The sequence below is a fragment of the Giraffa tippelskirchi genome, chromosome 6, assembly GCF_054371585.1.
Source record: "Giraffa tippelskirchi isolate mGirTip1 chromosome 6, T2T-mGirTip1v1.2.pri, whole genome shotgun sequence".
Lineage (NCBI taxonomy): Eukaryota > Metazoa > Chordata > Mammalia > Artiodactyla > Giraffidae > Giraffa > Giraffa tippelskirchi.
In genome coordinates, this window is record NC_137280.1 from 178,867,239 (window position 1) to 178,883,884 (window position 16,646).

The 16,646-nt window shown below is 45.8% G+C and overlaps 2 protein-coding genes across 6 annotated transcripts in view; both read left to right on the plus strand.

Moving 5' to 3' along the window:
- The window catches only part of CAMK4 (calcium/calmodulin dependent protein kinase IV), a 227,221-nt gene that overhangs the window by 208,630 nt on the left and 1,945 nt on the right, over positions 1–16,646 (plus strand). For all 5 annotated transcript variants that reach the window (XM_081501518.1, XM_081501519.1, XM_081501521.1 and 2 more), the window contains 3 exons: positions 5,734–5,809; positions 10,440–10,566; positions 16,217–16,369. In XM_081501518.1, the coding sequence (XP_081357644.1) occupies positions 5,734–5,809; positions 10,440–10,566; positions 16,217–16,369 (356 nt within the window). The remainder of the gene's footprint in view (positions 1–5,733; positions 5,810–10,439; positions 10,567–16,216; positions 16,370–16,646) is intronic.
- Positions 11,662–13,566, plus strand: LOC145510409 (uncharacterized). Its single transcript, XM_081501538.1, has 2 exons — positions 11,662–11,956; positions 13,101–13,566. Exons 1-2 carry the CDS (start codon positions 11,669–11,671, stop codon positions 13,146–13,148), a joined length of 336 nt encoding a protein of 111 aa, XP_081357664.1. The 5' UTR covers positions 11,662–11,668; the 3' UTR covers positions 13,149–13,566.

Genomic DNA, 16,646 nt, shown 5'->3' on the forward strand with positions numbered 1-16,646 from the left:
CACTCTGCCTTTTCCCACAAAAATGGAAAGATAGCTTTTCAACAGTTGACGCTCCTTTGCTATCCCTCAGCCAGCATCCGTCACAGCTTTCAAGTGACCAGGAGATTCAGTATGATTAAGATTTGGAACAAATAGTGATTACTCCAAGATGGGGGAACTCAAGGGAATCACAGAAAAGTCACTTTCATAGAAATGAAACTCGCACAGGGTGATGAAAATAAGCCGTGTTTCTTTTGTCTGCTTCTGAAAGCACTAGATGTTCTAGGATATTTGATTTTCTCTTCAGGGTATCATTTAAAAAACAAAAAAGTGAAGTGAGGAAAACAAACAGGCTCTTTCTTCACCCATTTATAAGATTTATACAAAAAGAAATGTCATACAATTCATGTGGCAAGGAAGACTTCTTTAACAGCTGAAATGAAGAACATTAGTGAGAGTTGGATTGACTGATGTTTGAAGTGTAAAAGAGCCAAGGAAAATAGAAAGGATGCATTAGAACATAAAGACCCTATCACTTATGTCTCAAAACATCCTTCAGACGTTTTTCCTTGCTCTACACTAGCAAGTGGTAAATAACTGAAGTGTCCGAGGCTCCAAACGCCTCCTCTCTTGTTCTCAGCCTTCCACAGCAAGGCATGTATTGAAGTGACAGTGTTCTGAGGTTCATGCAGTAAACTGACACGCTGCTCCTAGCCAGAGGCAACCCCCCCCCAACCCCAGAATGATCCCTTCCATACCTTTGTTATAGCATTCCGCGTACAGCGCTGGGACATTACCTGTCTTCTCTATTGTCAAAGCAAAAATTTCCCTTGACAAAGTTGAAAAGTTGTTCCTGATTCTTGCCAAATGTATGTGACCCCATAACAGAGGACCACACACGGTACCAATGCTCAGAAAAGCCCCGCCGTGGGCACCGTAGGAGCCGGTAAGCTCTGTGAGCCTGTAGGAGGCGCCCTGGAGGCATCCTCCTCCGGGGTCCGCCTGGCCCAGCTGGGAAGCGGAAAGGAGCAGAGGAGGTCCAAACAAGCTCTTCCGCTTCTGGCGGATAAACCCTCTCCCTCCTCCTGCTCAATCCCTAGAGGCAGTGCTTAGAGGAGTTGCTAGATGCTGAGGGTGCTGTGGATTTCTACGGCCCCAGGAGGCTCTGAATTCAAGATCAGCCTCTGCAGTGAGAGCCCCACTGTGTCTGTCTGTCCCCTGTACTTCCATAAAGTCAGATTCGGGCTTTAGGGTGAAAATAAATCTTTTCTATTTTTTAACTGAAGTATAATTGATGGACAATATTGTGTTAGTTTCAGGTGTACAACATGGTGATTCAAAATTTTTATACATTATACTCCATTTATAGTCATTAGAAAATATTGACTGTATTTCCTATATGTTTTGAATGGTCAAAATGAAAATGTAGGAGAGAATTTAAAAACAAATGAACAACACCAACAAAGCTCTGATGAAGTGGAACCCGCAGGGGCCTTGAGCTGCCCGCGGGCGCCCTGGGGCGGGTTGAGCCGCACCGCCCGACCCCTCCCGTCCCGAGTCCCAGGCTCTTCCTGCCCCTTGGTCTCATTGCCTTTGCTTTCTTCAGGGAGCCCTCTTCTGTTTCCTCAGCCACTACCTCTCCCCCTTTGCCTGGTTAGCTTCTCTAGATCTTTCACGTCTGTTTAAACTTCGCTTTCTCTGAATACCTTTCTTGATCTTTCTGACCAGGGCAACCCTCTGTTACAGACACTGTCCCCCCAAACACTGCCAGTTGCCACTCTTGTGTTTCTTCGTGCGGTCTTCTCGGTCAGCAAAGGGTAAGCTCTGTGGTAGTGGAGACTTGTTCTCTGTAACTCCCCATCATTCCCCAGCATCATCCACAGCACTTGTCACGTGGCATGTGCTTAACAAATGCAGTTCACCATCTATTGAATGAGTGAGTGAATAAACTTGTTGATTTCATGTGCCTGGTCTCCCTTGGATTTGGCTTTCTCAAAACAGTTAACAGTTTGAAAAAGTCTTCCGACAAAGAATGCTGCTCTGTAGTTTTAACTCTGTAGGTAGGAAGGGATCATGCTTATCTAGGGCACCAACAAAATGAAGGTTCAGTCAGTTCAGTTCAGTCGCTCAGTCGTGTCTGACTCTTTCTGACCCCATGGACCGCAGCACGCCAGGCCTCCCTGTCCATCACCAACTCCCGGAGCTTACTCAAACTCATGTCCATTGAGTCGGTGATGCCATCCAACCATCTCATCCTCTGTCCTCCCCTTCTCCTCCTGCCCTCAATCTTCCCCAGCATCAAAGTCTTGTCAAATGAGGATTCAAATGAGCTCTTCGCATCAGGTGGCCAAAGGATTGGAGTTTCAGCTTCAGCATCAGTCCTTCCAATGGATATTCAGGACTGATTTCCTTTAGGATGGACTGGTTGGATCTCCTTGCAGTCCAAGGGACTCTCAAGAGTCTTCTCCAACACCACAGTTCAAAAGCATCAATTCTTCAGCACTCAGCTTTCTTTATAGTCCAACTCTCATATCCATACGTGACTACTGGAAAAACCATAGCTTTGACTAGACAGACCTTTGTTGGCAAAGTGATGTCTCTGCTTTTTAATACACTGTCTAGGTTTGTCATAGCTTTTCTTCCAAGGAGCAAGTGTCTTAATTTCATGGCTGCAGTCACCATCTGCAGTGATTTTGGAGCCCCAAAGAAAAAAAGTACAGTCGGTCACCCAAATTATCCCTCTATTTTTCTCTTAGGGCTTTAGGAGAAGGAAAACCTAGCATCAGTCAATATGTCACAGGCTATACCTAATCCTGCTTATTTTAGAACCGTTTCCAGTTACAGTGATTTTATTTACTAAAATGAATTCATTCCAAACTTTATATGTACCTTCAATCTCTAGATATTAGACTGTCAGGTGTCCTGGAAGTTCTGTAGAATTTAGGGTTTAATGAGCAATAACACGAATGATGGTAACTTTAGGAAGTAGCAGAAAACTTGAATGTACTTAGAAGAACTGCCAGGAAAATCGATAACTGATCATTAGCTATTTCTGGAAGGACCCTAAATCATCTAAAATACATATAAAAAACGGTAGTACACCTTCAATGTTTTTATTCCCCTGCCACTGCATTTTGCTTGTTTATTTGTTTGCTTATTTTGGCAGTGAGATAAAATATATGAAGGACATCCAGGAATGTCTGTATGAATAGCATTAAAAGGTGGACTGGTTGACCTTTTGTTGAACTGAATTGGAAGTAGTCAACTATTTCTGACTCTTAAGAAAATCATAAATATGTAGAATTACCCTCAAGGACATGTGATACATAGGAGACTTGAAACACTGGTGTGCCAGAGACTGAAATTTATTATAGAAAAGCTTTTGGTGCTTGGAAAGGGTTCACATAGATTACAAGAGTGGGTTCTGCTGGCTCTGAAGTCACAGTTTTATTAACTAGTGATCAAAAATATTTAAAGGTTTCTGTGTATTAATATCTAATTGTGTCTAGGCATTTAGGTTGATTTCATCCAAATTTTATATTATGATAGTGAATATAATAAATCCTTTTAAAATTTCTTTTTAAGAGAAATTTATTATGGAGGACAAACACATTCTATATTCCTTTTGTCTCAGTCAACCTCACTGTGGAAAGTCTAGCTTTTCATCCCACCAGTTTACTCATCTTGCAGCATAATGCCTTACAAGGAAATAAATTGCCTCTGGGAAGTAAGGTTGCACCCAGTGCTGTGAAAGGAGGTCAAATATTGCCACATCAGGTAAAACAAACGTACAAAAACCCTGTAACATGGTTTCAAAAAGGACATTGTTTCATAGTATTCACTTCGTTTGGGTCCCTTGGCTTGGGAGCTACAAGGATCAAAGTCAGGGAAAGAGACCGCCCACTGGCCTCTGCCCGCGCGGGCTGGGCGTGGGTTCCCCGGAGCCGAGGCTGGGTGCCCGCGGGCGGCAGGCACAGCGGCTCTCCGGGCGGGAGGGTCCCGCAGCAGGTGCACAGGGAGGGCACCCGTCCTCATTTTTTGCCTGGACTCTTGACAACTCTCCCTTCACTTGTATCACAGCGTCTGAAACCCAGATTAAACCTGGGAATTAGCTAGTGCAATTCATTTACTAGAGGTAAAAACCAAGACCCAGAAAATAGGAGACTCTCAGCATCTCATGTGTATGTTTAAATGTCAGTATGGGATTGATAAGGCTTCCCCGGTGGAGACTTGCTCTGGGGAGAGGTACGTGGCTCTGACGGTGCCATACGTGCGCGCCTTCAGCCCCCGACGGAGGTGGCCCTTCTGAAAGCGGCAGCCTCACCTCAGTTCCCTGCGCCCGACGCTGAGCACGGCCTTTGCGAGTGGGAGGTCAGTGCAGAGGCTCCTGGAGCCCAGAGAAACCGTCTGTGGGACACAGATGGCTCTGGAGATGAGAGCGAACCTGACAGGATGGTACTGGCTTTGAGCGTGCATTTTCTTAATTATGTTAATTAAGTCTTAAAAGGACACTGTTCTAGGAATAGTCGCCTGTGGATGAGAGAGGCTTCTCAGCCCAGATCCCGCTCCTCCAAGGGCGTCTCGCTGAACTGCCAAGCGGAGCGCTAGGACGCACACCCCTTCCACAGGCCCTTCACCTCCTGGGTCTTATGCAACAGTTTCTACAGGAGGGAGGGTATCCTGGGAGAAGAAAACAGAGCGGGAAGAGTCAGAGGGAAGTCCGCGGTGTCCTCTCTGTACCTCTGTCCCCTCTGTACCTGAGGACAGCTTCCTTCAGGGGCTCCCCTTGGCGTCTCCCCGATTCCTGACATCCCCAGGCCGCGTGGATGGGGCTCTGGCTCGCCTGCTCCCCCGCCCCCGAGGGAAGGAGTGTGGCGCCCTGCCCTCAGGGCTGCCCTCGGGGAGCACTCGGCACTCAGCTTCCTCCCCAGGGACCCCGGGGACACCTGCTGCACGTCTGTGCAGAATAGAAAAGGGCTGCTCTGGGCCGTAACCCTGAGCCCCGCTGCCGCACAGAGCAGAGCTCTCACTTCCCCGTTTCGTCCTTTATTAGTGGGGCCAGCAAACAGCACCTCTGGTCCTCAGGGCAAGCCGTTGGCCCAGTCACCCTCCGTTTCACAGCTGGGTCTGCGCTCCTCGGCCGCTGTGGGGCGGAGAAGACTTGCGTTTCAGGCCGAGAGCAGCGGCCTGGCTGCGCGCAGGGAAGCCCTCTCGCCGCCCTTAATCCCGAGGGACCGCGGAGCTGCGCTCGGCGGCGCGGGTGGTTCTCCGCGCCGAGACGTGGACCTGCTCTTGTCCGCCCCCCAGCGCTGGACTCTCCCGCCCTCTCACCGTCCGCCCTGCCCCTGCCCTACACGCGGTCAGAAACACACGCTCACGGACGCCTCAGGCCTCAGGCGGCCTGACTGTGCCTCTTACCTCTTCCTATGCTGAACTTTCATTTCTTTCTTTTCTGTGTACAAAGCTCCCTTTGTAGTACAGATATAGCTGATTTGAAAAGTATCGTGATGTTCTGATGTAGGATATTAAAGTTAGGAAGTTTATTTTTATGTACCCCAAACACAGAGAGGCTATAATCTTTTCCACTGAAATAGTCATAAGAATTTGTAGCCTCATACTTCGGTTTGGGGAGAGAAGATTGGTTCTAAACCTGTTCTGAAGTTTCTGTTGATGAATTCATTTCTTCTCCATTGCTTGTTACTAAAATGTGAATATTGAATTTAAACTCTAATACAGTTTTCATTCTTTCCGCAGCACCTGAAATCCTTAGAGGCTGTGCCTATGGACCTGAGGTGGACATGTGGTCTGTAGGAATAATCACCTACATCTTGTAAGTGAATAGAAGCAATCTCTAAGTATACTGTTTCCTTTGCTATAGTCTCTTCTAGTTACTTGCGTGTGCATGCGTGTTAAGTTGCTTTAGATGTGTCCAACTCTTTGCGACCCCCTGGACTGTAGCCCGCCAGGCTCCTCTGTCCATGGGATTCTCCAGGCAAGAATACTGGAGTGGGTTGCCACGTCCTCCTCCAGGGGATCTTTCCAACCCAGGGATTGAACCCGTGTCTCTTATGTCTCCTGTTTTGGCAGGCAGTTTCTTTACCACTAGCATCACCTGGGAAGCCCAATTACTTACAGTCTTCATAAAAAAAGCAAGATTCCTTTTAACTTTTTGTGGTTCTCTATGATGTACTAAGTGGAGAAGGAAATGGCAATCCACTCCAGTATTCTTGCCTGGAGAATCCCACGGATGGCGGAGCCTGGTGGCTGCCGTCTATGGGGTCGCACAGAGTCGGACACGACTGAAGCAACTTAGCAGCAGCAGCAGCATGTTGTACTAAGAGTAGTTAATGAAAGAATTTTCGGAAAATGAGCATTATGTTTTGTAGTTTTCTTGGGGCAAGAACTTCTGTCTAGGGCTTCACTGTGTCTCATTGTACTATGCAGTGTATCACAGACTTGGGGAACAATTCATTATTTGATGGTAGTAATGATCATGAAACCAATCCACCTATTAAACTTGCCCTTTACTTACGTGCGTGTCATCCAAATGATGAGTATTATTCCTTTTTAAGGGACAAATGGTTCTTTAACCTCTGAAGCAATCCCAAACTGATATATGTCTTATCAGGAATGTTTTAAAGGCATTTTTAAAGGCTATCAATTTTATTTCCTATATGTGTTAAGTTCTCAAGGACCTTTAGTATAATACCCTGAATTCAGAGAAAACTTCTCTCTGGTAGAAAAAAAAATAGGCTAAATCTTTCACTCTCTGGTATCTCCAGCTCCATTTCTAAGCTCCTGTCTACTAATAAACAAGGGGTTTCAGTCTGCCGAAGAGATGATGAAATTGCAGACAAATATGAAGGAAATAGTCTAGAGTGATGGGCGAGTGTCTGGAGAGGAAGGTTGCCTGTAGAACAGCTGCAAAAGCGAGACCTCACTGAGCTCCAAAGCTTAAATCAAAACAAGTGGATTTGGTTGTCAGAGGATACCGCCGAGTTAATTGTTGTGTGTGTGTCGTGTGCTCTGTCGTGTCTGATTCTGTGTGACCCCATGGACTGTAGCCCACCAGGCTCCTCTGTCTGTGGGATTCTCCAGGCAAGAATACTGGAGTGGGTTGCCCTTTCCTTCTCCAGGGGATCTGCCCAACCCAGGGATCGAACCCCCATCTCTTGCGTCTCTTGCATTGACAGGTGGATTCTTTACTACTGCACCACCTGGGAAGCCCAAGTTAATTGTTGGAACCTGTATTTTTCAAATCTGTAAAGACATTTTGAAGGGTATGGAAGAAAGTGAATTAGGCAGCTCAGGCTTCTATAACAAAACACACAGACTGGATGCTACAGAACTACAGAAATGGAGTCCTGGAGTTCTGGAGATCAAAGGTGCTAGTAGCTCAGGTCCTGGTGAGAGCGGTCTTCCTGGCTCCAGACAGCTGCCTTCCCCCTGTATCCTCCCAAGGCAGGAAGAGGAAGCAAGCCCTGTGGTCCCTCTTCTTGTGAGAGCACTGATCACAGCACGAGGTCCCACCCTCATGGCCTCGTAGATCTCTCTCAACTGCCAGAGCCCTCGTCTCCAGATGCCAGCACACGGGGCTTAGGGCCTCGACGTACTGATCTGGGGAGAACACAGTTCAGTCCATAGTAGGAAGAGGTTTGGTTTGGTTAATTCAATAGTGATTTTAGAAAGTGCGGTGTCTAGGTAGTATGGGCTAGGAAGAGCATAACCAGGGTAGACTTCCAAGCAAGTTAGCAAACTCTTGAGTTCACCTGGGTTTATATATTGTTAATTAGCAACCATAAAGAGGTTAAGAAGCTTACCATAAAGTAGCCATCTGCTGTTATGTAATGTCAAAAGGTATTTTTAGCGATCACTGCCCTTTGTTTCCAGGATATATTAAAGGATGAAAAGAATTTAGAGAGCGAGGGAACTATGTTTTTTCTTATGAAAGTGCTAACTTTTAGGTAATTTGTTTGCCACACTTAGTGCTTAATTCATTAATAATGATTCATAAGGTCACGTCACACAATTCCTTCAGCTTACATTTAAGATCACTATTGTGCTGTGGAAGAAGGTTGTCTCCTGAATTGTGTGGGTGACATATCATGCTTAGAGATGTTCAGTACAAATATTGCTTCATATTTGCCCGTAAAATGTAAACGTGCCCACCCAATTAGAGTTTCTTACTGAAATGTAATGAAAGGGGTTGAAGAATTAAGGATATGTAATAGAGAGATCGAGGTAGGAAATTTAATCATATTTGCCCTGGAAACCTGAAATATGGAATGAGTGAAAACTCCCGTGTCATCAACATGGGAAAGTGAAGAGAAAAAAATGCGACCATTGGAGAAACATCTTATTATAACCCTGAAAATAATTTTAAAAATCTCTCAGGTTTCTTTCCCATAGTTCACCTAAGCCCATTAGTTGACAGTTGCTGGCTGAGTAAATGGTAGCAGCTAACAGTGCCACTCACAACTAATATTCTTTAGTTCTGGTCCGACTTCTCTCAGCTCCTAAGCCTAGGGACTTTTTACTTAAGCTGTAGTCCATTAATGATTGATGAAGTCCACTGGGCAAGGCTCATTGGAACATTTTCTCCAGTGGATTGTGCCGTTGGGTTTATATACCTCCTTTATTATTATTAAAAGTTCTACCCAGCTATTTTGTGCTATGACTGTGCTATCTCTAAGGATGACAGTAGCTTGGAAATGAAGGCCATTCTGTTGTTTCTCAGAAGAACTTTGCTCCTTCTACCTTCTAAACCTAAGCCCTTTATCCCTACAGACAAAAGCAGTGTGTAGTTGCTGTAGTTTTCAGGTCAGAATCAGATAACATCAGAGATTCAGATTCTCTCCTTCAGCTTTCAGCACTGTGTCCTGCCCAGTGCCTCGGACCACCCTGCTAACACAGTCGCCTTCAGGCCTCACGGCCCAGCGGCTCCTGCGCCGTCCCTGGCAGCGTCCGGGTTTCTCGCTGCGTGTCCCTCGCCCGCTGCTCTGGGGCTGCTCCTCCCGGCTCCACCTTTCAGGCTGACAACCTGAACTGTTTACTCTGTCACGGTGCACAGATGTGCTGACGTGTGCGGGATGACAGGAAGGCGTCTGAGTACCGCACTTGCAGAGCTGCCATTTTTCCCTCTAGATTTCCGGAAGAGGGAACGTGAGAGTTTCCTAAATGAAGCCGGGACGGTTGGCGGGTTTCCCGGGACTCCCGGGCAGCGGCCGTGTCTGTCCGCAGGAGGCCGGGCTGCGGGCGCGGTGTGTCCCTGTGCCGCCCTCCTCGCCTGCTGGAGCCGCGTCTTCCCGGGAGACCCGCAGTGTTCCTGAGCCTCGCCTTTACCCGGCTGGCTTTGCAGTATTTGAAAGAAACCAAGACTGTCGAGCAGGATGGTCCCTGAGCCAAAGAGCAGGAGAAACTGCTTCCTCTTCAACACCTGCTGCATCAGGATCCGCTGGACTGTTTCACGCTCTGCAGCCGCCGGGCCAGTTTGATGGAAGAACTTGGGGAAATGTTTCTTAATGTGTTCATTATTTTTCCTTCATTCTTTGTCATGTGAAACACACGCTCTGGCAAGGACTTTTTTTTTTTTTTACAGTTCCCTTTTGGTCTTTAGTGATTTAGAACCTACCCCCACCTGTAACCATTGGAGGCTTGGTGGTCGCACCAGCAGCTCACTTTTCCTGTCTCTCTTTTTTTATGCCAAGGGTGGTTCTGTTTGTTTTCTCCCCCATTTTTATGTGATCGTGGTGAGATGTGTTTGCGATGTGCAGAAGCAGAGCCGCATGCCTGGCCGCGGTCGCTCTGGGCTGCTCACCGGCTGCAGTCAGTTCAGAAGGCTGTCCCCGCGGTCGCTCTGGGCTGCTCACCGGCTGCAGTCAGTTCAGAAGGCTGTCCCCGCGGCCGTGTAGGCTCCTGCCTGTGTTCTCTCTGAGGCCCAAACTGGAATGGGATGGAAACCCAATACTTTTTTCATCTCTATGTAAGAATTCAGTGAAAAGGACTGAACAAAAACGACTAACAACTTTTCTTTGCACCTTTTAACCTTTTTATTCTCAAAATCCTAACTTTTCCATTTTATGATAAATTGGAACTCCAATCTGTCTTCTCAATTCCTGGTGGAAAAAAACACGTGGAAATAGCACTATAGCTCAATGTTTGTAATAGTGTTAGCTGTTATAATATTATTGTTGCTTTGTGTCATAATTATTAATACGATTATAACTTTTTGTAGAAATCTTAAATTAATTTTGTATCTATTTTTACTTCCCTGAAGACATGATTGTATATTTATATAATCATAAATGAACTGTAACAAGACAATCACACACTTAAGCTTAGCAGATGTACATTCATCACAGGAAGCTGTGAAAAAGGACAGTATTGAATTTCTGCAAAAAATTGGTGACATACACTTAGGCTTTTAAAGGCATTTTATCTTGTATGTTTTGTCCTTCTAGACTTTGTGGATTTGAACCATTCTATGATGAGAGAGGTGATCAATTCATGTTCAGGAGAATTCTGAATTGTGAATATTACTTTATCTCCCCCTGGTGGGATGAAGTATCTCTGAATGCCAAGGATTTGGTAAGTGTGACTGAAACAAAATGAAATAAAATCCCTTACATTCATTTTTTTAACTAATTAATGAGCAGTGCCATTTTTAAAAATTAATCCCTCTTAGTAGCTTATTTCTTTTTAATTATAAAGTATTTTTAATAAAACAATGCACACTAATTTTCCTTATAGATAATGAAAAAAAGATATGTTTGATTCATCTCTAGCTGAATTATCACAAATTACTTCTTATTAATTAATGAGTTTTTGTCATCTAGTCAGTGTAATATAGAACCTGTAAGCTATGAAGCTATGAAGACAGCTGTGCTGGGTGACTCCAAACATATACACAGATGAATTCTTTTTTAAAATGGCTTGCTGTCACTAAGATTAGTTATACTTTGAATAAAGCAACATTATTTCTTGAAATGTTCAAACTTATTAAAATATCCTGATAGTAATACAAGTCCTGTCCCTCAGGACTATCATAGATGAGTCACCTTGTGTGTTTTGTTTGGTTTTTTGTTTGTTTCACTGACTTCTCACTTTCGGTGATACTGGAGTTTATCTGCGTTCAGGACAGGTGGGGTGCTGGCCTATCCTCTGGGGTGATGGCCCACCTGTTCTAAAATAAAGAAGATACTGGGGTGCAATTGAAGCTTTTACCATCAATTCTTTAGAGCTGTTGTCCTCAATCTTTTTGGCACCAAGAACCAACTTTATGGAAGAAAATTTTTCCATGGACCGGGGGTAGGGAGGCTAGTTTCAGGATGATTCAAGCAGATCACATTTATTTTGCACTTTATTTATAATCTAAAACTGCCACTGATAAGACAGGAAGTACCAGTCTACAGCCCGGAGATTGGGGACCCCTGTTCTAGAGAGAAACCACACCGAAATAATGAAAAACTGACTTCTGAATCATAGAAGGTTAGATCTCCAAGGATCTCAGGACTCATTTAATCTTCCCTGAATTTTAAGAATGAGTTTGCTCAAGTGCAGAGAAGTGAAGCACAGCTTCCCAGCAGAAAGGCATTGCTAGAAAGTAAGGGTCCAGACTTCCGGACCCCTTCTTCAGGACTCTTTTCCCTCCTTACCATCTGTGTGCTGTGAAAACAGGTTTCCTAAGGTCATGGCCTTTCCAGGACGGTCTGAAGACACGCAGCCTGCGCGATACGGACATGTCGCCCACCTGCCCCCTCGCGCCCCCTCTCCTGAGCGTCTCCGTGTCCGCTGGTCTGTCCCCTCCACCGAGACGCCTGGCCAAGCCCCCCTCCCTCTTCCCGGTCCGCGGCCGCGGCCTCTCACCTGCTCTCCGTGCCTCCTCTGCGCGTCTCCAGTGCGCACCCGCGCGGGACCGGGGGGCGGCCTCACTCGGGAGCGTCCCCTCCGCTCCGCGGCGCGCGGACCCCCGACCCGTGTGAGTGTGACTCGGCGTGGCCGCCGCTCCTCCGTCTGCTCCGTGATGCTCCTTGTCCTCCCTGCTCCTTCCTCTCCACCACACACGCACAGACCTCTTCACACGGGAAGCTCATCTGTTTTAGTGGGGTTTAATTGAAGGATGACGGCTTTGCAGTGCCGTGTGGCTTTCCTCCGTGCAGCACACGGATCCGCCGTGGGTCGCGTGTCCCTCGCGAACCCCGCCCCTCCGGGGGTCACAGGTGACTCGGCTTCGAGCCCTGGCTGCCATGGCCTTCTCTAGGAGGCCTGGTCTTCGGGGGGCGCGCCGTTCTCCTCACAGTTGGTTCATTCCTCCTGCCACTTGATCCTCTGCCGCGGGCTTCCTTTCTCACGATGAGCGTCGTTTCCGTGTGATGTGCTCAGAGGTGTTCCTTAATGAGCTTGCAGGCTCTAGCAGAAGATGAAGCAGGTGGGCCCAGATCTTAGCACCATGTGGACACGAAGTACAGGCTCAGTAAATGTTCCTTGAATGAACCCATCGGTCAGGAGATGGACCGAGGATTCTTAACAGTCAGACATGCTTGGGCTCAAGGGCCCCCCCCTTCTAATAGTTGGCAGGTGTGACCTTGTGCTAACCTGACCTGTCTGTGCTTTGGTTCTCTTCTCTGGATGGTACTGGTACTTGTCTCTAGGTCTTTGGAAGAATTAAGGGATATGATACATACTAAGTAACCATCACCAACTAACTCAACAATAATCCCATTAGTTAGCCCCCCTTCTGTCTCTTTTTATCTCTGATAGAAAGTTAAATGGATAAGAGGGTTAGCTGTGATGCTCCTTCATTCAGCTATACCTCCTGTTGGTTAAAATATTTACATAACTTCAGAACTAAAGGAATCTTTGAGCCTCTAAATGAAATACTTATTAGCAAAACCTGCATCTGTTCTGTCTTGGTGTGTGGGGAGCTGTTCTGTAAGTGGAGCTGTAGCATAATGGCGGATCTTTGGGTCTGAATCCTGACGAGGTCACTGAGTCTCTCTGATCTTCAGCAACTTTCTTGAAAACTCAGTGTATCAGTGTCTCCAAGGGTGAAGATTAATGATGACATATATAAACTTTTGGTGCAGATTGGCTTTCAATAAATTCTTTGTATTTTCATGCAGAAGAGGATGGTGATGATAAAGAAGAGGAAACAGATGATTACAAAATGAGCGTGAAGTATCTAATTGTCAAGGATGTTTTAAGGATTAGGTATCACTTACATGAAATTATTAGTGTATGTATCCAACAGATGATAGCTCTGACCACCATCAAATCTGTTACTGCTGTGCATTCTTCTTAATTATTCTTCATCTCCCTCCACCTCCTCGCTGACTTTAAGCCTAAACGGTCTCAAGTCTCTGCTAAGTCGCTTCAGTCGTGTCCGACTCTGTGCGACCCCATAGACGGCAGCCCACCAGGCTCCGCCATCCCTGGGATTCTCCAGGCAAGAACACTGGAGTGGGTTGCCATTTCCTTCTCCAATGCATGAAAGTGAAAAGTGAAAGTGAAGTCGCTCAGTTGTGTCCGACTCTTCTCCACCCCATGGACTTCAGCTCACCAGGCTCCTCCATCCATGGGATTTTCCAGGCAAGAGTACTGGAGTGGGGTGCCATTGCCTTCTCCGTCTTAAGTCTCTACCCTTTTCAAATGCAGTGTCTCTACCCCACATACATTTCTTTGCAAATGCTACAAAACAGAAAGTGAAAGGAGAACCAGATATTCATTCTTCATTTGACTAGCTTCTTAATTTTGTTAGCCTGTGTTCAGTTTTTGGATTTTTAGAGTTAGAAAAGATCTTATGCCTTAAATCATCCAAAGTCCCTCATTTTACACCGGCAGACTGAAACTCAGAAAGCTTGTCTACCTTGAAGGCACTGTGGTATTGTGGCCACAAGACAAATTCTAAGACAAGACAAACCCTAGTATGAGTATAGCCCCCACCAGTTACATGTTGTTTTATGTTACACGAATCACTAAATCTTTGAGTTTCCTTCCATCCCTCATTCATGAATTGGAGCTAAAGTTACTAATTGATAAGGATATAGATAGGATTACATAAACTTTTTTAAAATGTTGCATGCCTGTAAGAATGTATTTACAAGGAAATTAGGGTGGAAATTAGGTCATGTAAGAAGAAGGCCCAGGAGGGTGTCCATAGTCACTCAGTAGGGGCGGGCGGGTGTCTGAGGTCAGACACACGTGGGTCTTTGAGGTCACAGAAGTAGTTAGAGGCTTTGAACAAGTTAGGGCTTAAGCATGCTTCCTGACTCCAGGTAGTCTCTGCCTCATCCCAGGTCACCCCTCTGAGCCCAGGGCTGGGGATTGTTTCGGTTGTTGAACTTCCTGGCAATTCATTGTCTGCTCATGCTCACCACCAGGGGTAAACCTCCCAGAATGGGCTACGATTCACTTGAATTCAGTCCTTTTAAACAAACCATATCCCCAAACTACTGACACCTTTGCTTTGATTCTAAGTAGGCTTTTACCCCAAATCTTGGCATATTCCTTCAAGTATCCTCAAGGTATAAGGGGCTTATGAAAGCTTCCTGATGGGAAGATCAAATTGCCAATATCTGCTGGATCATCGAAAAAGCAAGAGAGTTCTAGAAAAACATCTATTTCTGCTTTATTGACTATGCCAAAGCCTTTGACTGTGTGGATCACAATAAACTGTGGAAAATTCTGAAAGGATGGGAATACCAGACCACCTGACCCACCTCTTGAGAAATCTGTATGCAGGTCAGGAAGCAACAGTTAGAACTGGGCACAGAACAACAGACTGGTTCCAAATAGGAAAAGGAGTATGTCAAGGCTGTATATTGTCACCCTGCTTATTTAACTTATATGCAGAGTACATCATGAGAAACGCTGGGCTGGAATAAGCACAAGCTGGAATCAAGATTGCTGGGAAAATATCAATAACCTCAGATAAGCAGATGACACCACCCTTATGGCAGAAAGTGAAGAACTAAAGAGCCTCTTGATGAAAGTGAAAGAGGAGAGTGAAAAAGTTGGCTTAAAGCTCAATAGTCAGAAAACTAAGATCATGGCATCTGGTCCCATCACTTCATGGCAAACAGATGGGGAAACAGTGGCTGACTTTATTTTTTGGGGCTCCAAAATCACTGCAGATGGTGACTGCAACCATGAAATTAAAAGACGCTTACTCCTTGGAAGGAAAGTTATGACCAACCTAGACAGCATATTAAAAAGCAGAGACATTACTTTTCCAGCAAAGGTCCATCTAGTCAAGGCTATGGTTTTTCCAGTAGTCATGTATGGATGTGAGAGTTGGACCGTAAAGAAAGCTGAGCGTTGAAGAATTGATGCTTTTGAACTGTGGTGTTGGAGAAGACTCTTGAGAGTCGGTTGGACTGCAAGGAGATCCAACCAGTCCATCCTAAAGATCAATCCTGAATATTCATTGGAAGGACTGATGCTGAAGCTGAAACTCCAATACTTTGGCCACCTGATGCAAAGAGCCGACTCATTGGAAAAGACCCAGATGCTGGGAAAGAGTGAAAGCGGGAGGAGAAGGGGACAACAGAGAATGAGATGGTTGGATGGCATCACCGCCACAATGGACATGAGTTTGGGTAAACTCCGGGAGTTGGTGATGGACAGGGAGGCCTGGCGTGCTGCAGTCCATGGGGTCGCAAAGAATCGGACACGACTGAGCGACTGGACTGAACTCACCCTCCAGGGATTAGAGAGCACTGTTGACTCCATGAGAGGATCGCGGTGCGATCATAAAGGCTGTGACCCTGCCCCCTTTGTTTGCCCTCCGATCCCCACAGAAGGAATGAGGGCTGCAGGAATGATCCATCTCCCCTGAAATGCACTTTAAGTTCTGAATTCTAAGTGATATGAAGTTGCAACCTAGAATTATCCAGATGCTGGTTCCCACTCAAAGTACTTGCAGTTCACGGGCAAGGCAAGCCTTGTTTCTCTGATCTGCGGGCATCTGTCTGCCAGTTTGGGCTCTCGGTTCGCACACACCGATCTCTTTTCAGACTCCTCAGCTACTGCTGCCTGAAGACATCCCCACAGTGACCCCTCGGGACGTAAAAAGGTTGTTTAATGTATATTTAGTGGACTGCCAAGGAGATAGACTAATAATGTATATTTAGTGTACTGCCAAGAAAATTAAATTAGACCTAGAAGTTCACAGCTGAGGGGCAAGCCCAGGTAACCATGAAAATCTCCCTAAGAAGTCAATGATTCTTTATCATTTCAGGTCAGAAAATTAATTGTGTTGGATCCTAAGAAAAGGCTGACTACCTTTCAAGCTCTCGAGCACCCGTGGGTCACAGGTAAAGCAGCCAATTTTGTACACATGGATACGGCTCAAAAGAAGCTCCAAGAATTCAATGCCCGGCGCAAGCTGAAGGTTAGATGGCATTTATTTTGTTTTATTTTTAAAAAAGATTCCTCTCATATCTTGCTAATCAAAGATAATTCTGCTATTGTTTATCTAATACTGTTATTTGTCTCCTGTGGTACTTGGGAAAATCCTGCTTTGAAATCCCAACAGTGACGGTATAAATCCAACCATAGTTCTGTTATCCTCTTGTAAGAATTCAGTGTGGGTTTTCTTTTTCTGTTTGGGGAGTTTGGGGGGAGGGGGCAATGGCACCAGGCAGCTTGCAGGACTCTTAGTGAACCAC